Source organism: Saimiri boliviensis, chromosome 1, assembly GCF_048565385.1.
Source record: "Saimiri boliviensis isolate mSaiBol1 chromosome 1, mSaiBol1.pri, whole genome shotgun sequence".
NCBI lineage: Eukaryota > Metazoa > Chordata > Mammalia > Primates > Cebidae > Saimiri > Saimiri boliviensis.
In genome coordinates this window covers 287,827,062-287,849,891 of record NC_133449.1, presented here as the reverse complement: position 1 = coordinate 287,849,891, position 22,830 = coordinate 287,827,062, and the positions used below count along the sequence as shown (strand labels likewise).

Here is a 22,830-nt window from a genome sequence, read left to right as displayed (position 1 = left end):
CTGTTCAAATTTAAACTTAAAGGAAGAAAAACCCCAAAATATGATGATATAGTTTGGATGTGTCCCAACCCAAATCTTATCTTGAATCGTACTCCCATAATTCCCACATGTTGTGGTGGGGACTCTATGGGAGAAAATTAAACCATGGGGGCAGCTTCCCCCAGGGTATTCTTATTTATGGTGGTGAATAAGTCTCACAAAATTTGCTATTTTTATCATGGGTTTCCACTTTCACATCTTCCTCATTTTTTCTTTTGCCACCACCATGTAAGAAGTGCCTTTTAACCTCCCACCATGATTCTCAGGCTTCCCCAGCCATGTGGAACTATAAATCCAATTAAACCTCATTTTCTTCCCAGTATCGGGTATGTGTTTATCAGCAGCATGAAAATGGATGTTGGAATTTTAAAAAGAAAGAAAATGAGCATAAACACCCTCCTGTTACCTGGCAAAGACAGTGATACCTAAGGTATCTACCAATAAGTGATGTCAGACTATTCCATAGCCCCCTTGTGGCAGAAGTCCATGTTTATTTGGATTTATTGGTGTTGAATGAACTAGTTACACCATCAGTCTTTCAGACCTACCTAGGAGAGATTGAGCATAGAATTCCCCTTGATGTTCTTTATACTTTCTGCAAGAACTATTTCTCTTTCCCTACTAACTGCAGTTTGAGTCTAGGGGTATCACTGTGATGTTTCCTTTTCTAGAAGAATGATAGAGTGTAGGCAGGGACTGGAAGGAGTCACTTCTCCACGGTCAGGTACGCTTCCAGGAGTCACTGGAGCTCTACACTCTGCCACGGTTTTGTTAAACAGTCTTTCTCAGAATTTCCTCACTAGCTGCTGTATATTCTATTCATGTTCAAAACATCCCTGGTTTTGAATTACTTTCCCCAGTTTAGCGGGAACCTTGGGAAAAGGAGAGCATGTTTTCCATCTGTATGTGGACCTGAGAACCTGCAGGACAGGTAGGTGCATACTCCCTGTTTCTCCAGTCTCTTGCATGTTCCTTCTATGTGATTCTCTCCAAAGTCATTGTGGGTGGAGGGGGTCGCACATATCTCTTCAAATCTTCCCCTGACACAACTTCAAGAGGCACAGACAGGGCAGGTAAGGAGCAACGGAAAGCCACACTAGAACATTCTGTGTCTTTCCTTGATGGCCACTTTTCAACCATCATCATTTTCTTTGTTTGATGTGGGTGGATATATCAAGATATTGTTAATTAGGTAATAAGGAATCTTCATCGCAAAACCTTTACTTGGAACTGAACCAAGATCTTATATTAAAATCTTCTATTCTCAGTTTCCAATACATGGCAAACCCTCAAAACATATCTGACAAATAAACAGATACATGAACAGAGAAGGCTTGAAAGCAGACTCAAAACCTCATAATCGGCCGGGCATGGTGGCTCAAGCCTGTAATCCCAGCACTTTGGGAGGCCGAGGCAGGTGGATCACGAGGTCAAGAGATCGAGACCATCCTGGTCAACAAGGTGAAACCCCGTCTCTACTAAAAACACAAAACATTAGCTGGGCATGGTGGCGCGTGCCTGTGATCCCAGCTACTCAGGAGGCTGAGGCAGGAGAATTGCCTGAACCCGGGAGGCGGAGGTTGTGGTGAGCCAAGATCGCGCCATTGCACTCCAGCCTGGGTAACGAGCGAAACTCCGCCTCAAAAAAAAAAAAAAAACTCATAATCTACTTAAAAACAGAGATTAGAAGAGAAAGTGTGATCCAGTGAGACCCTCAAACAGGGCTATCTTGTCGTGTTATAGACAGAACGTGAGATGAAGATATGCATTTTTAATTCTATTAGCAAGTACTTAAAAATTAATAATGCACACCCTGCCCTGCAGGAGGTCACACTGGAACAGGGGACAGAGGCTGGGGTCATGAGCCACGGTGAGCACTGGCACAGGGACAGAAGTGACGGCAATCAGAGGAAGGAATGCTGGGGAAACTTCCCCGCCTGGGTGAGGTTAAGTCTTAGGCACAGGCTTGGATTTTGGCCTGGATGACTAGAAGTTTATCTCACAAAGAAGGTGGTGTGCCAGGCATGGGCTGAGCTACCTTTGAAGAAGGAGTGGGGCACACAAAATCTCAGAATTAGAAAAAGGCCTGAAGTGTCCCCGGGGGTGATAACTTCAGTATGGGGCATGGAAATATCAGGAAATAATGCAGCAAAGGATTGTTTAGGGCTTATTTGGGGGACTTGCTTAAATTCCAGACCATGTATCCAGATTCTCTGTTGGTTCTCAGCAGTGGTTCGTTCTGCCAAGACTGAGGTCACTAAAACGGGAACCCACCCTCTTAGCGCCTAATCTGGTAGGGAGACAAACACACAGACAGATGAACTTTCCACAAGGCAGTACGGGTGGGGAATATGTGTAGGGGAGGCGCTCCGGGATCATGAGATGTGTTCACCCATAAGCAGCCCGTTTTTCTGGATCTCACGCTAGGCAGAGCAGGACTCGGGAGGCTGGCTGGTAGGCAGGAACTAGATCATAAGAAACCATATACACTGCAGCTTGAACTTTCACCAAAGAGGCAGAAGAGGTATCACACAGATACACTGTGTTGAAAGAATATTGATTTTCTAAATAAGAAATAGGCTTGGTGTCATATCGCATCCTGTTTTGCTGCAGCTTTTATGTGCAATTCTGTCTCTTGGCTTCTGTCCTGCCTGGTAACTAGGCCACGCCTCTCCAGGCTCACACAGCACGACACAGAGCATGGATGCGCTGTGCACACAAGATGAGAGTACAAGACAGGGCTGGTTGGGAAGGGGAGAGCAATGCAGCGTTTTAGCTCAAAAACTCCAGTCACGGACTCTTCGGCTAATTCCAGAGCAGACAGACAAGAGGCTGAGAGTGAGAGAAAGCACCAGCGAGTCCCCAGCACCCAAGCATTCACACCTCCAACGTCACACCCAAAGTGGAGAAAGCTTCCACTCATCGTCTGGACTGCGAATCATGGAGAAAAAGGCAGTTCCAGTGAACTTGCTCAGGCACGACACTTAACATAAATAACCGCATCTTCAACTTGAGTTATGAAATCCCAGGTCAATCAGATTCTGTCTCCAGCAGGCAATTTGTCATGAAATTGCCTTTGGTATTACTCATTTAGAAAATACATTTTCCTTTTCTTTTTCTTCCTTTTAATTATTAAAAATGACAGAATGTTTATTCTTTCTGAACTCTTAATCAACTACAAATTAAGAGCTAATTTCAAAATGTTATTTATAGTTGGCTTTGAAAGAATTTTTAAGCTCATAATTCAGTACAGATATCTCAGATTCTGAGAATCCACAGAGTTGCCAAGCTAAGTGCCCTCATGCTGGGGAGATGCAACTCCTGAACACCCTCTCTCTCCCTCCCTCTCTCTGACTTTCTCCAGCCTTACATAAATGCTTTTCTCACCTTCTTGCAGGGAAAAGGAGCAGGCAAGCAATTCCTATTCTCAGAGGAAGCGTTGACTAGATAACCTCTAAAACCCCCTCTATTCGTAGATTGTCATTTTTAGAGGTGACAATTGTAATTGTGCAGTGGTTCCTCATGGTTGAACCTAAGTCATGGGAGACAACCTCGAATCATTTTCTTTCTAACTAAAAGGATACAGTCCAGAAAAGTAGTTGACATCAACAAAGTGAGAATATCAACAATGGATTTTAAATGACATTATCTTGCACCATAAATAAATTAAATCACATAAGTTTTCAAACAAAATAATATATTTAACTTCCAACCTTTCAGGATCAACTGTCCTAAAAATGGACACTGTCATGACTCCTATCAGCAGTCCCTAATCTTTTTGACACCAGGGACCAGTATTGCAGAAGACAATTTTTCCATGGATGGGAGGAGGATGGGGGTGGTTTTGGAATGATTAAAGCTGATTACATTTATTGTGTGCTTTGTTTCTATTATTATTACATTGTAATATATTATGAAATAATTATACAGTTCACCATAATGTAGAATGCGTGGGTGCCCTGAGCTTGTTTTCCTGCAACTAGATGGTCCCATCTGGGAGCAATGGGAGACAGTGACACATCATCAGGCATTCCATTCTCATAAGAAGCGCATAAACTATATCCCTCACATGAGCAGTTCACAATGGGGTTCATGTTCCTATGAAAATCTAATGTCTCTAGAGGCAGAGCTCAGCTTCACTTGATCACCTGCTGCTCACCTCCTACCGGGCAGCCCTGTTCCTAATAGGCCATGGACAGGTACTTATCTGCGGCCCAGGGGTTGAGGACCCCTGACTCATATGACAAAGTAGGACAGAAACTATACTTTCCTGGAGGATTGCATTCTAACAGAATTTTCATCTCAAAGTCAACTGTTTACACACTATTTCAAAATTATTGTTTCTAATCATGGTAAAATACACATAACATAAAATTTACCACTGTAGCCATTTTTAAGTATACTGCTCAGTATCATTAAGTATCACATTGTTGTACAACTATCAGCACCACTGATCTCCACAACGCTTTTCATCTTGCAAAACTGAAACTCTGCACCCATTTAATACTAACTCCCCAGTCCCCTCTCCCTGAAATTCTCCACTCTATTTTCGTCTCTGATTTTGGCTACACTGGGGATCTTAGTAGCATTATACACTATTTGCCCTTTTGTGTCTGGTTTACTTCGCATAACATAATGTCCTCAAGGCGCATGTACTATTTTTTATAGGATATTGTTTGCAGATGCAGACTTTGCCTGTGCTCTGAACTCAGATGTCAACCATATTCATCCTCTGTGGTGAAAACACTGAGCTGGAAGCTGTATAGAAACACTGAATAAAATCATCACATCGCACATTTAAAGTACATGGGCTCTTGCCTTCGGCTTAGAAATTAAATTGGAATATAGCATGGAGTCTATTTTTAAACTGAAGAGTCTCCTAGGAAATGAAATAAAAGCGGAGAGGACTCTGGCATGAAGCCAAATGTCTGTCACTTCCACAAAGCACTACTCGGAGTGGCTACTGTACCTTGACTAAGTGAATCATCGCATCTGCAAAGAATACCATGTCCATGCCGGCGCCGCGGACGTTCTCATTATAGAGCTGCAGGAACATATTCAGACGTTCTTTTAGGTGACTAAAAGATTCAATTGGCTCATAAATTTTAGGCATTTCAGCATCAGCCTCTTCAGATGTTTCACCTTTGGTAGGAAAGAAGAGCCAGTTAAGTTTCTTCAAATATCTGCATTTTACCTTCAACCTAAATTAATACACTCAAAGCTCTACAACCTAACACTGAATAACATTCATTTTAAGCAAAATGCCACAGCGTGCATTTTGCAAAAACAGAAGAAAACAATAGAAGCATTAGGATTTTTGTGATCATATGCAGTCTTTGTTCTTTCCTATCTAGCAAGAGTCAATGTCAAATAATGAAGTAGTCATTGAATTGAATTTGAATCCACAACTGAATGTTGGCATTTCAAAGGTCCTCCTAAATATATTAGCTTAATGATCAAGTGAAAGTAAAAATAGTAGGGACTGAATGTCAGAATCGGCAAGGGAAGTCAAGAATTACATAATTTTTGATAAGAATAAAAAGGAAAAGGTTATTACATTTGCTCAGGACATTTTTATGATTTATGGATTGCAGGTCAGTGGTAAACACAGAAGTGCATTAGGATATGAGGGTGGGGGGTTGAGAGAAATAGAAAAATAATTTCTTAAATGAATAAACATGTTAAATTATTTCACTAGGACAAGATGTATTAAAATCAATATATGTTTTTTAAAAATTGGAAGCACATAATATACGAGCTTAACACTTTTCCAGCATTAACTATAAAGTGGAGGCTGAGGCAGGCAGATCACTTCAGGTCAGGAGTTCAAGACCAGCCTGACCAAGATGGGGAAACTACATCTCTCCTAAAAATATAAAAATTAGCTAGATGTGGTGGTGTGTGCCTATAGTCCCAGCTACTCGGGAGGCTGAGGCAGGCGAATTGCCAGGAGGTGGAGGTTTCTGTGAGCTGAGCCTGCACTCCAGCCTGGGCAGCAGAGCAAGACTCTGTTTCAAAAAAAAAAAAAACATAATGCTCAAGAAAAAATTGGGCATCTATAAATTCACAATTAACATTAGTAACGGGGAAAAAGCATCAGATTAGTTGAATATACCTATAGCAACTTAGAATTTCACTTGGTACTAGAAGAATGAGTGGATCTTTCAAATCGTATGGTACGTAATTATTTTCAATTAACTGTGTCTAAATTTTTTATAACAAAGCAAGGAGATTGGTTTAACAGAATCATTAAGAATGACCTATCTGCAAAGCTCTCAGTAATCAAATTCCAATAGTCACAACTCTCATAAATGCTCAAGTCAAGCTTTGAGAAATAAAGTGCTTCAATGACTCAAAAGCTTATGCATTTGTCTCTGGACCCTCTCCAGGCCCCCGAAATGCACCAGTTGTGCTCTGGTCCTTGAAAATCATAATCTGATTATTTATCCTTCTGAATTATGGGGAATAAATTACAGAAATTTCAATTACCTTGTAAGATGCCCTTACTCTTAAAGGATTTTAGTATGGGTTTGACATGATTACAATAAAATGTGTCAGCTTCTTCTTGTAAGACAATCATTCTAATTGTATTGCCAGAAATAAACAGACTTTTGCAATTGTTACTCAGAAACTTTTGATAGATCATACTTATGGTTCTCAAATCTAGAGAGGCGCTGCCTAGTCACTCCAATCATTTTGAAGATATACATAGCATGTTTTTAAACATGCTTTTTAAAATTTGCAAATTAACTTAAAATCCATACTCGGTATTAGAAGAGCTTATTAAATTTAAAAAATATTTTTAATTAAGCCTAGTTACTTTTGAGGGAAAAAAAGTGGAACACTGCCTCTTTTCATAAGAAAAGTCATATATCTCAATTTCCCCTGGAACCATAATCACAAAAGCTTACTCCACATCAGCCATCTCATTCCAATTACATTTAATGACTCTCTCATACAATTTGAAGTTTTTTTTTTTTATTTTCAACATTCAGAGTGACCTGAATAATAATAATTATCATTAGATTGCTGCCTTTCATTCACCAGTGATTACAGGCCATAGACTGTCCAAACCATTCTACAGATAACATTTCATAGATCACCGAAGCCATTCTACAGATAACATTTTACAGACTCCCACAGTGAATGTGATGCATATAGTAATATGTTATCTTTATAAATGAGAATGAGGTTCTAGAGACCGAGATATCCAGCTAATTAATGTGCAGTGAATTCCTTCCTCAAACCTACCTCTATCTGCCAGACTGCAAGTCTTGTGCACTCTCTCCTACCCAATCCTGCCTCTCCACTCTACCTTAATATCCAAGCATGATATGCATAAAACAGTTCCTCTTTAAACTTCATGATCATGCATTTTTTCACTCATCCTATTTTTATTGAGCATCTACTATGTCTCAGGCTTGTATCAATACAGTTTACTAGAAAGAAACTCAACATCCACAAACTGAATCTTCTGTCTTCAGATTTCTCTTTAGGGACAACTTTTGGGGAATTCCAAATTCCACTTCCATAGTTTACCTGCAGCTTCAGGTGCATCTCTCAAGAAATCCACAAAATACGTGTCAATTCCACAATCCACCAGGAGTTTTTTCTCTTCACCAAACTCCTCCTCTACCAAACTTACTAAAGCCTTATCAAACCAGGTCACATCACTGGACACCGTGAAACGGTCAGCTATAACACGCTTACATTCATGCTTCCACAGCTTTAACATATCCTGTTGAAAGCACAATTAAAATGTGTTAGTATTCCTATTATGCCATAACTGGAATTCAAGTTGACAATACTGTAGAGTATTATCCTTCCTGATTTAGGATGCAACACTTTAAAAAGTGAGGGTTCAAATATGTATGCTCAACTTCACTTCAAATTGGTCTCATTCAAGTAAATTAAATAGAAAGTAGTCTGTTCATTTGCAGTCTCTGAATTAAGAAGGAAAAATCTTTCAAAAAAATATTAAAAGTTGCTCTGCCCAATCATCAAACTATATTCTATGTAAAGGTCTTCAGTTTGTGATAAATTAGTCTTTTTAATAAGACACCTACATTCATGTGATCAGAGTATAAAATAAGACATAGAATATGAACAACTCTCATGTATACAACTGAAAAATTACAAAGGTGTATTCACAACACAAAGTGAAGGAAATTTGTGGCAAAACAGGATTATTTGAACAAAGCAAGCACCTAAACCAGGTAATCCAAGGCCCAAAGTTAACTGAAAGTTGAGGAAGAAAAGTAATTGCTCAATACTCCTGTTCCTATAGCAAGAATAACAAATGTTTGTATAAGCTCATTATTTGATATGAAAGACTGATGGAAATTTCTTAGCTTGGTAATATTTCTCAGGTTACATATTTTTAAGCTATTGCATTACTAATGATAGAATGTTATTTGGTCGCCTGAATATAAAAGTTTAGTGAAGTATATTCAATGATTCAGTTAAGACAAAAGTTTAGGATAACATCAATTGCTGGAATTGTTTATGCTGATTTACAATAAGCACCAAAAAAAAATAGCTATTTCAATAGTAATCTTTGAGAACTGACTTCAACAATTCCATTAACTTGTAAATAACTTTGAGGGAAAAAATCAAGTTAAAATATTCCTGCTGCTAAACTGACTCTCACTTCTCTGTAGGAAGGAAAGTGAGTTTTCTCCAAAATATCATGAACAGACACTTCTCAAAAGAAGACATACATGTGGCCAACAAACATATGAAAAGAAGTTCAACACCACTGATCATTAGAGAAATACACATCAAAACCACAGTGAGATACAATCTCACACCAGTCAGAAAGGCTATTATTAAAAAGTGAAAAATAGCAGATGCTGGCAAGGTCGCAGAGAAAAGAGAACACATATATGCTATTGGTGGGAGTGTAAATTAGTTTGAGCATTGTGGAAAGCACTATGGTGATTCCTCAAAGAGCTAAAAGCAGAACTACCATTTGACCCAGCAATCCCATTATAGGGTGTATACCCAGAGGAATATAAATCATTCTACTATACAGATATATGCACGTGAATGTTCATTGCAGCACTATTCACAATAGCAAAGATAAAGAACCAACCTAAATGTTCATCAATGACAGACTGGATAAAGAAAATGTGGTACTTGTACACCATGGAATACTATGCAGCCATAAAAAAGAATGCGGTCATTTCTTTCATGGGAACATGAATGGAGCTGGAGGCTATTATCCTTAGCACACTAATGCAGGAACAGAAAACCAAATACCACATGATATGTCCCCACACAAATCTCATCTTGAACTGTAATCCCCATAAACCGCACATGTCAAGGGAGAGACCAGGTGGAGGTAATTGAATCATGGGGATGGTTTCCCCCATGCTGTTCTGCTGATACTGAGTGAGTTCTCATGAGAGCTTATAGTTTTATAAGAGACTCTTCCCCTTTTGCTTGGCAATTCTCTTTCCTGGTGCCTTGTGAAGAAGGTACACCTTGCTTCCTCTTTGTTTTCCACCATGATTGTAAGTTTCCTGAGGCCTCCCCAGATGTGCTGAACTGTGAGTCAATTAAACCTCTTTTCTTTTCTTTTTTTTATTTTATATTACCCAGTCTCAGGCAGTTTTTATAGCAATACAAAAATGGAATAATACAATGCATGTTCTCACTTATAAGTGGAAGCTAAATGATGAGAACTCATGAACACAAAGACAGAAATGATAGACACTGGGATCTACTTGAGGGTGGAAGGTGAGAGGAGGGAGAAGAGCACAAGAGATAACTTTTGGATACTGGGCTTAATACCTGGGTGATGCTCCTGTAATCCCAGTACTTTGGGAGGCGGAGGTGGGCAATCACCTGAGGTTGGGAGTTTGAGACCAGCCTGACCAACATGGAGAAACACTATCTCTACTGAAAAGACACACACACACACACACACACACACACACACACACACACACACACACACAGAATTAGCTGGGCATGGTGGCACATGCTGGTAATCCCAGCTAGTCAGGAGGTTGAAGCAGGAGAATTGCTTGAACCCAGGAGGTGGAGGTTGCAGTGAGCCAAGATTGTGCCATTGCAGTCCAGCCTGGCAACAGAGTGAAACTCCATCTCAAAATAAAAATAAATAAATAAATACCTGGGTGACAAAATAATCTGAACAACAAGCCCTCAAGACACATGTTTACCTATGGAACAAACCTTTACATGTAACCCCAAACCTAAAAGTAAAAAATAAATCAACAAATTTTTTTTTAAAAAAAGAATCAGTGAGTTTGGTTACCTACATTTCAAGCATCTGGGACAGAGGTGGAGTTTTTTGATAATCAACACTTGTGTTTAACGAACAGTTTTGTTGATATTTCAACTGTCTCTGTTTGTTTATATGGAGAAGTCCCCTAAACCCATTTGCTTAATTACTTCTTTAGCTCTAGAAAAGCTTAAAGAGAGGTCAACCCTGTCTTACACTGGGCACATAGGCTATGCTTTACAACTAAAGCCTACTGGATTTTTACGTAGCATTCTTAGTTTAAGGAAAATTCTTGTAACACTGGGAAATGTCACATTCAAGTTTGTACAAATAATCATTTTTCTATTAAATGAACTTTGTAATCTGCTGCCTCTCTTCAACTTTACCAACGTATGTAATTCTTTTAGTGCATCCAATTACATGGCAAAGAAAAATGAGGGGTGATTATCAATAAAATGGGTTTTTTAAATTTTGAATGTTTATGTATAAAGATAATTACTTTTTAAGTTAAAATGTCAAGCTTAAAATATGAAGACTATTATGTAATAAAATCCATAGTAATTGTTCTCATTATTTAGTATAAGGAACATATCCTCTTCTTATACTAGAAGTAGGAAAATAAAATCAATTGTTTCTTTTATTCTATTCATTAGAAAATAATTGTGTATACAATGTTCATAAACACAACCTAATTTAATTGGAATTTATCATTGACATTTTCTGACATAATTTTCTTCTTTTGTTATGTTAGTTAAAAAGCAGTAAAGAATATCCATACTGGAGATGATCCAAGATGGCCAAATAGGAACAGCTCTGGAGTGCAGTTCCCAGAGAGAACGCAGAGGGTGAGTAATCAATGCATTTCCAAATGAAGTTTTTCTGCCCACAGACCAGGAGATTCCTGGGTAGAAAAGCACCACAAGTCTCCAGCACAGCTGTTTCAGCCAGCGCAGTTGGTCTCCACACAAGAACTCACACAAATCTGGGTGCCATTTCAACTGGTGCTTGGAACACCTGGGAGACAGAGTCACCCATTCAACTGAAAAAAAAGGGGGCTGAAACAGGGAGCCAGGTGATCTTGTTTGGCAAGTCCCACACCCACAAAGACCAGCAATCTCAAATGCTCTGGATTGAGAGTTTCACAAAAAGCACAGCTGGACCTGGGACGATCTAGCTCTGTTGGGGGAAGGGCGTCTGCCATTATCAAGGTAGTTGACCACTACGAAGGCACTCCGCCATTACTGAGGCAGTCCACCATTACCAAGGGAATCTGCTGTTACCAAGGCAGTCTGCCATTACAGAGACAGTCCACCATTACTGAGGCAGACTGCCATTACCAAGGCAGTTCTAACTATACCTCTATAAACAAAACTGCCAGGAAGTTCACAAAGTAGCTGGGCAGAGCCCACGACAGCTCAGCAACACCTCTACTGGCAGACTGTTACCAGGCTACCTCCTCACTGGGCAGGGAATCTCTGAAAAAAGGCAGCAGCACCTCAGGAACTTATAAATAAAGCCCCACTTTCCCAGGACAGAGCATCTGGGGTAAAAAGGCAGTTATGAATTCCACTGCAGCAGACTTAAACGTACCTGGCCTGCAGCTCTGAAAGGAACAACGGAGTTCACAGACTGCTTAAGGAGACAGTCTGTCCCTTATAAGAGCTCAAGTGCTGAGCTCCTGTAAGGGGCAGATTGTCTCCTCAAGCACCTCCCTGACCCCCATATGTCCAAAGAGATACCTCATAAAGGAAGGCTCAGGTTGATATCTGGCAGGTATCCTTTTGGGATGAAGAAAACAAAAAAAACTGGCAGCAACCCTTACTGTTCTGCAGCCACTGCAGGCGATCCCCAGGCAAGCAAGGTCTGGAGTGGACCTCCAGCATTCCTACAACAGAGGGGCCTGACTGTTAGAAGGACAACTAAAAAACAGAAAGAAATAACTTCATCATCAACAAAAAGGACATCCACTCAGAGACCCCATCTGAAAGCCAAAAACTATAAATATGACAGGTGGATACATCTGCAAAGATGGGAAGAAACCAGGGCAAAAATGATGAAAACAACAAAAACCAGAATGCATCTACTCCTCCACGGTATCACAACTCCTCACCAGCAAGGGAACAAGGCTGGATGAAGAATGAGTCTGATGAATTGACAGAAACAGATAGGTAATAACAAACTTCTTTGAACTAACAGAACATCTTCTAACCCAATGCAAATAAACTGAGAACCTTCAAAAAAGGTTTCACAAAATGTTAATGAGAATAAACAGCTTAGAAAAGAATACAAATGGCCTGATGGAGCTGAAAAACACAACGTGAGAACTTTGCAAAGCATACACAAGTTTCAATAGCTGAATTGACCAAGCAGAAGAAAGAATATCAGAGATTGAAGATCAACTCAATGAAATAAAATGAGAAGGCAAGATTAGAGAAAAAAGAGTGAAAAGAAATAAACAAAGCCACCAAGAAATATGGGATTATGTAAAAAGATTTAATCTACGTTTGATAGGTGTACCTGAATGTGACAGAGAGAATGAATCCAAGCTGGAAAACACTCTTCAGGATATTATCCAGTAGAACTTCCCCAACCTAGCAAGGCAGGCCAATATTCAAGTCCAGGAAATACAGAGAACATGACAAAGATATTCCTCAAGAAGAGCAACCCCAAGGCAAGTAATCGTCAGATTCACCAGGTTGAAATAAAGGAAAAAATGCTAAGGGCAGCCATAGAGAAAGGTTGGGTTACCCAAAAAGGGAAGCCATCAGACTCAAAGCAGATCTCTCAGCAGAAACCCTACGAGCCAGAAGAGAGTGGGGACCAATATTCAACATCCTTAAAGAAAAAAGCTTTCAACCCAGAATTTGATATCCAGCCAAAATAAGCTTCATAAGTGAAGCAGAAGTAAAATCCTTTATGAACAAGCAATTGCTCAGAGATTTCATCACCACCAGGCCTGCCTTACAAGAGCTCCTGAAAGAAGCACTAAACATAGAAAGGAACAACCGGTACCAGCCACTCCAAAGACATACCAAATGGTAAAGAGCATCAACACAATCAAGAATGTACATCAACTAATGGGCAAAATGGCCAGCTAGCATCCAAATGGCAGTATCAAATTCATAGAATATTAACCCTAAATGTAAATGGACTAAATGCCCCAATCAAAAGACACAGACTGGCAAATTGGATAAAAAGCCAAAACCCATTGCTGTGCTGTATCCAGGAAACCCATCTCACATGCAAGGACACACATAGGCTCAAAATAAAGGGATGGACTAAGATTTACCCAGCAAATTGATAGGGAAAAAAAAAAGCAGGAGTTGCAGTCCTACTCTCTGATAAAATAGACATTAAACCAAAAAAGATCAAAAGAGACAAAGAAAGGCATTACATAATGGTAAAAGGATCAATGCAATAAGAAGAACTAACAATTCTAAATATATACGCACCCAATACAGGAGCACCCAGATACATAAAGCAAGTTCTTAATGACCTACAAAGAGACTTAGATGCCCACACAATAATAGTGGGAGACTTTAACACTGCACTGTCAATATTAGACAGATCGACAAGAAAGAAAACAAACAAGAATATCTAGGACTTGAACTCTGATCTGGACCAAGCAAACCTAATAGACATTTACAGATCTCTCCAACCCAAATCCACAGAATATACATTCTTCTCAGCACCACATCACACCTACTCTAAAACTGACCACATAATTGGAAGTAAATCACTCCTCAGCAAATGCATAAGAATGCAAATCCTAACAGTCTCTCAGACCACAGCGAAATCAAATTAAAACTCAGGATTAGAAAACTAACTCAGAACTGCACAACTTCATGGAAAATGAACAACTGGCTCTTGAATGTCAACTGGATAAACAATGAAATGAAGGCAGAAATAAAGATGTCCTTCAAAACCAATGAGAACAAAAACACAACTTACCAGAATCACTGGGACAAATTTAAAGTAGTGTCTAGAGGAAAATTTATAGCAATAAATGCTCCCATGAGAAGCAAGGAAAGATCTAAAATCGATATCCTATAATCAAAATTGAAAGACGTAGGTAGCAAGATCAAAAACTCAAAGGCTAGCAGAAGACATAAATAACAAGATCAGAGCAGAACTGAAAGAAATAGAGATACAAAAAAAAGCCTTCAAAAAATTAATAAATCCAGGAGCTGGTTTCTTGAAAAGATCAACAAAATAGACCACTAGCCAGATTAAAAAAAGAAAACAGAGAAGAATCAAATAGATGCAATAAACAATGATAAAGGGGATATCACCACAGATTCCACAGAAATAGAAACTACGATCAGCGATTAATACAAACAACTCTCTGCACACAAACCAGTAAACCTGGAAGAAATTGATAAATTCCTGGACACTTGCACCCTCCCAATCTGAAACCAGGAAGAAGTTGAAACCGTGAATAGGCCAATAACAAGGGCTGAAGTGGAGGCAGCAATTAATAGCCTACCAACCAAAAAAACCGAGGTCCAGATGGTTTCACAGCCAAATTCTACCAGACATACAAAGAGCAGCTGTTACCACTACTTTTGAATCTATTCCAAACAATCCAAAATGAGGGAATCCTTCCCAAATCATGTTATGAGACTAACATCATCCTGATACCAAAACCCGGAGGAGACTCAACAAGAAAAGAAAACTTCAGGCCAATATCCATGATGAACATAGATGAAAAAACCTTCAATAGAATAATGGCAAACCAATGGCAACAGCACATCAAAAAGCTTATCCACCACGATCAAGTATGCTTCATCCCGGGGATGGAAGGCTGGTTCAACATATGCAAGTCTATAAACATAATCTACCACATAAACAAAACCAAACAAAACCACATGATTATCTCAATAGATGCAGAGAAAGCCTTTGACAAAATTCAACAGCACTTTATGCTAAAAACTCTCAATAAACTACATATCAACAGAACATGTCTCAAAATAATAAAAGCTGTTTACAACAAACCCACAGCCAATATCATACTGAATAGGAAAAAACTAGAAGCATTCACTTCAAAATCTGGCGCTAGATAAGGATGCCCTCTCTCACTTCTATTCAATATAATATGGAAGTTCTAGCCAGAGCAATCAGGCAAGAAAAACAAATATAGGGTTTTCAATTAGAAAAGGAGGAAGTCAAATTGTCTCTATTTGCAGATGACATGATTGTATACTTAGAAGACCCCATTGTCTCAGCCCAAAATCTCCTGAAACTGATAAGCAACTTCAGCAAAGTCTCAGGACACAAAATCAATGTGCAGAAATCACAAGCACTCCTATACACCAATAACAGACTTAAAGAGAGCCAAATCAAGAGGGAACTCCTATTCACGATTGCTACAAAGAGAATAAAATACCTAGGAATACAACTAACAAAGGATGTAAAGGACCTCTTCAAGGAGAAGTACAAACCACTGCTCAATGAAATAAGAGAGGACACAAACAGATGGAAAAACATTCCATGCTCATGGTTAGGAAGAATCAAAATTGTGAAAATGGGCATACTCCCAAAGTAATTTATAGATTCAATGCTATCCCCATCAAGCTACCTATGACCCTCGTCACAGAACTGGAAAAAAAAAAAAACACCTTAAATTTCATATGGAACCAAAAGAGAGCCTGCATAGCCAAGTCAATTCCAAGCAAAAAGAACAAAGCTGGAGGCATCACACTCCCTGACTTTATACTACAAGGGTACAGTAATCAAAACAGCATGGTACTGGTAACAAAACAGAGATATAGACCAATGGAACAGAACAGAGGCCTCAGAGGCAACACCACACATCTACAACCATATGATCTTTGACAAACCTGATAAAAACAAGCAATGAGGAAAGGATTCCCTGTTTAATAAATGGTGTTGAGAAAACTGACTAGCCATGTGCAGAAAGCAGAAACTGGACCCATTCATGACACCTTACACCAAAATTAACTCCAGATGGATTAAAGACTTAAACATACGACCTAACACCATAAAAAACCTAGAAGAAAACCTAGGCAAAACCATTCAGGATATAGGCATAGGCAAGGACTTCATGACTAAAACACCAAAAGCATTGGCAACAAAAGCCGAAATAGACAAATGGGATCTAATTAAACTCCAGAGTTTCTGTACAGCAAAAGAAACAATCATTAAACTGGCAACCAACACAATGGGAAAAAATTTTTGCATTCTACCCATCTGACAAAGGGCTAATATCCAGAATCTACAAAGAACTAAAACAGATTTAGAAGAAAAAAACAAACCCATTCAAAAGTGGGCAAAGGATATGAACAGACACTTTTCAAAAGAGGACATATATGAGGCCAAAAAACATATGAAAAAAGTCTCATCATCACTGGTCATTAGAGAAATACAAATCAAAACCACATTGAGATACCACCTCACACCAGTTAGAATGGCAATCATTAAAAAATCTGGAGACAACAGATCCTGGAGAGAATGTGGAGAAAAAGGAACACTTTTACAGTGCTGGGTGGGAATGTAAAGTAGTTCAACCATTGTGAAAGACACTGTGGCAATTCCTCAATGACTTAGAAATAGAAATTCCGTTTGACCTAGCAATCCCATTACTAGGTGTATATCCAAAGGATTATAAATCATTCTATTATAAAGACACATGTATATGTATGTTCATTACAGCACTGTTTACAATAGCAAAGACCTGGACCCAACCCAAATGCCCATTGATGATAGACTGGACAGGGAAAATGTGGTACATATACACCATGGAATACTATGCAGCTATAAAAAATGATGAGTTCGGGTCCTTTGTAGGGACATGGATGAACCTGGAAACCATCATTATCAGCAAACTGACACAAGAACAGAAAATCAAACACCACATGTTCTCACTCACAGTTGGGTATTGAACAATGAGAACACATGGACACAGGGAGGGGAGCATCACACACTGGATCTGTTGGGGAGGACTAGGGGAGGGACAGTGGGGGGATGGGAGTTGGGGAGAGATAGCATGGGGAGAAATGCCAGATACAGGTGATGGGGATGGAGGCAGCAAACCACACTGCCATGTGTGTACCTACGCAACAACGCTGCATGTTCTTCACATGCACCCCAGAACCTGAAATGCAATAAAATAAAAATAAAATAAAATTAAAAATAAAAAAGAATACCCATGCTGAAACATTCCAAAAATTTTTCATAAGTTTAAGTAAAAAATAATAAAACTATTTAGAATATATGATTGACAGCAATGTTATTTGTTTTTCTTTCTTCAGTGCCACTTACATTTGGTTCCTTGATGACCTCTGAAGTAGTGTTCAGCATTCCCTGCCAGATCCGAGAAAGATCTCGTAGGTTAAACACATAATGGAATTTTGCAGGGGTGGGAAGCATTTTAATCTTGGTCATCTGCCACAGTCGACGTGTCAGGGGCACCAATTTTGTCACAGAATCTCTCACTTCTTCTGAGAAACCCCTCTGAGTACAGTAGTACCCTACGCCAATCACACCTGAAAAGGGAAAAATTACAGCTTGTTGATTAGTCATTCAGCAAAATTTAATGAAAATGAAAAGTACTGTAGTAACAGGTTTGCACAAATGTCATTACACATTTTAATAAATAATCATATATAAAAGTATGTTAATGTTCTCTTGCTTTTTCAAATACAGTATCCCAAAAAATAGATACAGGTTTAAGTAAATCAGTATTCAGAACACTGAAAAGTTGATTAAGAAATACTGCTGAAAATTCTGGCTGCACCACTTCAATATTATTAAATGGGTAACAATGATAAATGTATGAAGTTGCCTCATAAAAAGAGAAGAGAAATGTTTTTATAAGTCCTCTAAGATTTCTCCTTTCTGTTGTTGCCTTTCCATACATTATAAAATACTTTCACTTACTTTATATGTAAAATTTTCCAGGTAATAAGGAATAAAGATGATAATGGATTCTTTCTGGTCCATTTTACTTTTCTCAAGTTTAGATAACTCCAATGTGTGTTGGTTTCCAGACCTTGCTCACTGCTATGACTGAGGGGAGATTACTGCCATATTTCACTAGCTTGGGACACCCAGTTGACATTTTTGTTTGGCAGAAATTAACAAGGGTAATCCTAAAGAGATTTTATTCAATAGCTTCAGAAATTATAAACTAAATATTTAACCTAAATGTGTTCAAGCCTTTACACTCTTTTCTGCACAAATAAGTCATAAGTGCATTTTTATTACTTGATTAGGCATATATGGTTATTTATTTGGCTAGTGATTGTTCAGCTAAATTATCTACAAAACACTACATATTTAATCAATCAATAACTTATTACAACCCAGTAAATTATTCAGACTAATCTCCACTCTGGGTACCATTATTTCTTTGGCCAAAGTCATTCTATGGGTTGGTTAAAGTATCAGCTACATAAACTTTGATATGGGACATAGTAATCCAGACCTCAAAACTATGTACCCACGAGGAAACAATCTCATCTAGGGGGAAACAACTGCACTTCCATGTTCATGTAATGTTAAACCTCCTTGCTTACGAAGTTAGAAACAGTTAAAGAAAACCAAAGATGGAAAAGATCTACTGAAGCATCCAAATGAGCACACATCTAGAATCAATCCCTACAGGAAGTGAAATGTGTTGTTTGAGAATGACGGAGGCTGTAGACAAGAAGCCACCCAATGCTCCTTCTGGGTGGGTCTCTGGGTGAAGATTTCCCTAAAGGAACACAGGCAGGTGTTCCTCCTCACTCACCCACTCCATGCCCTCTTAACGTTTACTTTACCAAAGATCTTGTCCATGGAAGCCTCAGAGGGCAGCGTGCAGTTAAATATAGAGAACTGCCTCTTGAGTCTCTGGGGTATGTCATTGCGTCCACCACCGGGATGGATCATAGCTGCCAAAAACTGTATGTCCACGATGCTGGTGAACTCCCCAGGTTTCTCGAGGTTATAGAATCCATTTTGTTCCATCAATTGTCGCACTATCTCATTCGTAACCTAAGAAAGACAACTTTCCAAATTAAGACATCATTCCTTTCCAACCCTGGAACCTAACTCTTGGAGTTTTTCCAAGGAATTGACTTTACTGTAATTCAGGAATTATATCTTGAAAAAGTTAAAAAAAATTTTTTAACTCTTCAAAGAATAAATCAATACTGAATTAAAGAAATAAAATACACAATAGAATGACTATACCTGATCTCCCCATTCATTGATTATTGGCATATTCACATCATCAATAAAAACAGTCATCTTCTTTCCTGCCGGAGGGCCATACGTTGTACCCATTCGTTTATCCACATAGCTCTCTATTGTCCTCTGTGAAAAAAGAAAATCAGCAAAGACATTTGCGAAAATATATCCTAAAACATGGTCAAGTATTTTTTTAAAAAACAACAAAACCTGTAACTTTTGAACTAATATAAATTAAAAAGCCAGATTTTCCCCCTTAATTCTAACAAGTCCTAAATTACCTAAATTACCTTGTATAACATTCATAAACTTTGAAAATCCAGTTTAATTTAGAAGGAAATGAAATTCTAACCAATGTGAATTTTGAATGGGATGAGACGATTCTATTCTAAACATTTATTTTTATCTTATCAAGCTTCTGTTGGTGATACTTTGCTCACCATTATTTGAAGTCTTGCTAATAATTTCCCTACAACCAGCAACAAAATTAAACAGGGCTACTGTGCGAGAAGCTTCTGACGTCTGCACTCTGAGCTGCAAAGCCCATCATGCTCTGAAGTCTGAAACTGGCTGCTGTCACCTGGCACAGCCCATACCCACTCTTCTGGGCAGATGCAATCACACTGATTCAATTCTCATTCCCTGACACAGTGAACAAAGCCCACTTACATCTTCTCTCTCATTTTTACATTCTGAGCTTAGGTGCTGCAAGAGGAGACCACACTGCACTCTATAAAAAACCTTCCTGGCAGTATGCAGAGAGATACTAAGACTGACAGAAGGGGCATTAGAAGGGGTAGAACGAGGATGTGAGTAGAGGACTCCAGGCTCTTGACTGCTGTTCTCATGTCCACGGTAGTACAATGTGGCTTGGGAACGGATCGCCCCTCAAAATGTATGCACTGAGTAACTGGAGTCTAGCACTGCAAAGCAAACAGAAAGGGCTTGAACGTTCTCAGACTCCAGAAGCATCAAAACTCAAAAGCTCATTTCACTTCTATCACTGTAGGAACCTACTGGTGCATGACTTTAAATCATGTTAAACATCATGTATAAATACAGGAGAAGGTATGCTGAGATAAAATTAATTCTCCTCTTATCCAAAAAATGTTTTATTTCATGATTAAAAAACAGTTAATAATGACTTTTATTCACAAGATATAAACACAAAATGAGACAAAATATAAGCAAAATTTAAAAAGCAAAACTAAGCAACTGTTCTTGAGAAGCTTCACAGTAATTGCACATTGTAAGTTTTCATCATCATTTTATTTATTTTATTTATTTTTTGAGACAGGGTCTTGCTCTACTGCCCAGGCTGGAGTGCAATCTTGACTCATTGCAGCCTGTGCCTCCTGGGTTCAAGTGATTCTCCTGCCTCAGCCTCCCAATATCTGGTATTACAGGCGCCCACCACCACTCACAGCTAATTTTTGTATTTTTAGTAATGACGGGGTTTCACTATGTTGGCTAAGCTGGTCTCGAACTCCTGACTTCAGGTGATCCACCCGCCTCGACCTCCCAATATGCTGGGATTACAGGCATGAGCCACTGTGCCTGGCTTTATCATTTTAATAAATAATTGCAAAGGATGTGAAAATTTTTCACTATTTTTAAATAGAATGAGATATAAATATATCACAACTCATTCAATCACAAAACAAATCTTCAATGAAATAGTACAATGGCAAAGAAAATTTCATACCCTGCCACACATAAAAGCAAAATCGTTTAATGTACTAGGATAAATTTGCCCTTCTTTTCAATGAATTTAAATGCATAAGCCAATAAATAAGCTCCTGATGCCTCCTTACGGCCAACTAGGACTTCCAGATGTTCCCATGTCAAATTAATGAGAACACTTTGGGGTACATGAAGATTTTATGTATTGGGAGGCTTTATAAAGAGTTAAAACGTACTAGGTGGGATAGTTACAGTAATACAGAGTAATAGCCACATACCTATACTTTCTTCCCCTCCATTATAACCCTGATTTTTTTAGAAATGATAGGAAATCACTACTAAGCTATACATGTCATAAAAGAGTTAAATTGACAAAAGCACAACAAAATAGGGAGAAAAATTAAGTGACTTGTGAACCTGTAAGTTGAGACTTCTTTCCATTTTTAGAATTGCTGCTGATTCAACGGTACCTAATGAGTGATAGAGTTTGGTAAGACCTCCTGAACACTGAAACACAATGCAGGTTGGCTATGCCTTCTCTGAAATGCTTGGAACAAGAAGTGTTTTGTATTTCAAACATTTTCAGATTTGGGACTATTTGCATATGCACCATGAGATATCTTAGGGATGGTACCCAAATCTAAACATGAGAGCCATTTATGTTTCCTATATATGCCTTATATACATAGTCAGGAAGTAATTTTATACAGTATGTATGTGTGTATGCATGCATGTATTTAAATGTGTATTTACATTTATTTACATTTTATTTAAAAATATTTAAAATTAAATATATTATATTTCTACAATTTTGTACGTGAAACAAAGTTCCCAAAACTGAACAATACACATTGCACATGCTTGCATAGGGGAATCTGGGAGTGTGCTAAAAAGATGTGAAAGCTGAAGAGTGCTGGGAGGGTCTTTTTTCCCTTGGGGATGCTGAATGAACTGTGTGTTGTGCACCTGCATTTTGACTACATCCTGTCACTTAAAGTCAGGTATGAAATTTTTTTAGCTTGCCAGTAAGTTTTGGACTTCAGAACAACCTGAATTTGGGGTTTTCAGATTAGGCATGTTCTACCTACATTGCATGCTCTCTCTACTCCTTTAGATAGCTATCTATTTGGGGCTGTGTGAAAACACTGTATACTTGGACATCTGATCTTTCCCAGCTGGATGTTCCATAACATCACAAAAATAAACATATTCAAACATAAACTCCTCTTCCTTACTCAGCACAAAGTGCATTGCTTCGGGGTCCTCAACTCAGGAGCCTGACACCAACTATCTATTGCCCATTTAAACATTTCCACATCTAACAACACTGAGTTTTTCTATTCTAATTTCAACACAGCTTTCTAAACTATCTCTTCCTGCCTAACAACAGCAGGCCTCCATTCCATTATGTCTTTCTTTCTCACAGGGATTAATGTCACGACCTCTTAAATTGCCTTTCCTGACTCCAGTCAATCCTGGAAATTTCTTTATGAGTCATACACAATGGCTATACTGCATGATTTTATAGTTTTATCTAGAATTTTACATCTCCCCCAAAGAAATCCGTCTAAAGAATGGCGGATCATCCGTGTTGCATTCTGCCACCCACGTTCCTCCCAATCTCTTTGATTGGTGTTCCCACCTCATCCATTGTTTTGCTGTTAGGA

At 38.7% G+C, this 22,830-nt stretch overlaps 1 protein-coding gene across 4 annotated transcripts in view; it reads right to left on the bottom strand.

Annotated features, from left to right (window-relative positions):
• DNAH5 (dynein axonemal heavy chain 5) overlaps positions 1–22,830 on the bottom strand; it is a 358,938-nt gene that overhangs the window by 102,222 nt on the left and 233,886 nt on the right. For all 4 annotated transcript variants that reach the window (XM_039471819.2, XM_074387173.1, XM_003932490.4 and 1 more), the window contains 5 exons: positions 19,484–19,606; positions 19,072–19,285; positions 17,570–17,793; positions 7,579–7,777; positions 5,009–5,181 (listed from right to left, as the gene is read on the bottom strand). In XM_039471819.2, coding sequence (XP_039327753.2) covers positions 5,009–5,181; positions 7,579–7,777; positions 17,570–17,793; positions 19,072–19,285; positions 19,484–19,606 — 933 coding nt within the window. The remainder of the gene's footprint in view (positions 1–5,008; positions 5,182–7,578; positions 7,778–17,569; positions 17,794–19,071; positions 19,286–19,483; positions 19,607–22,830) is intronic.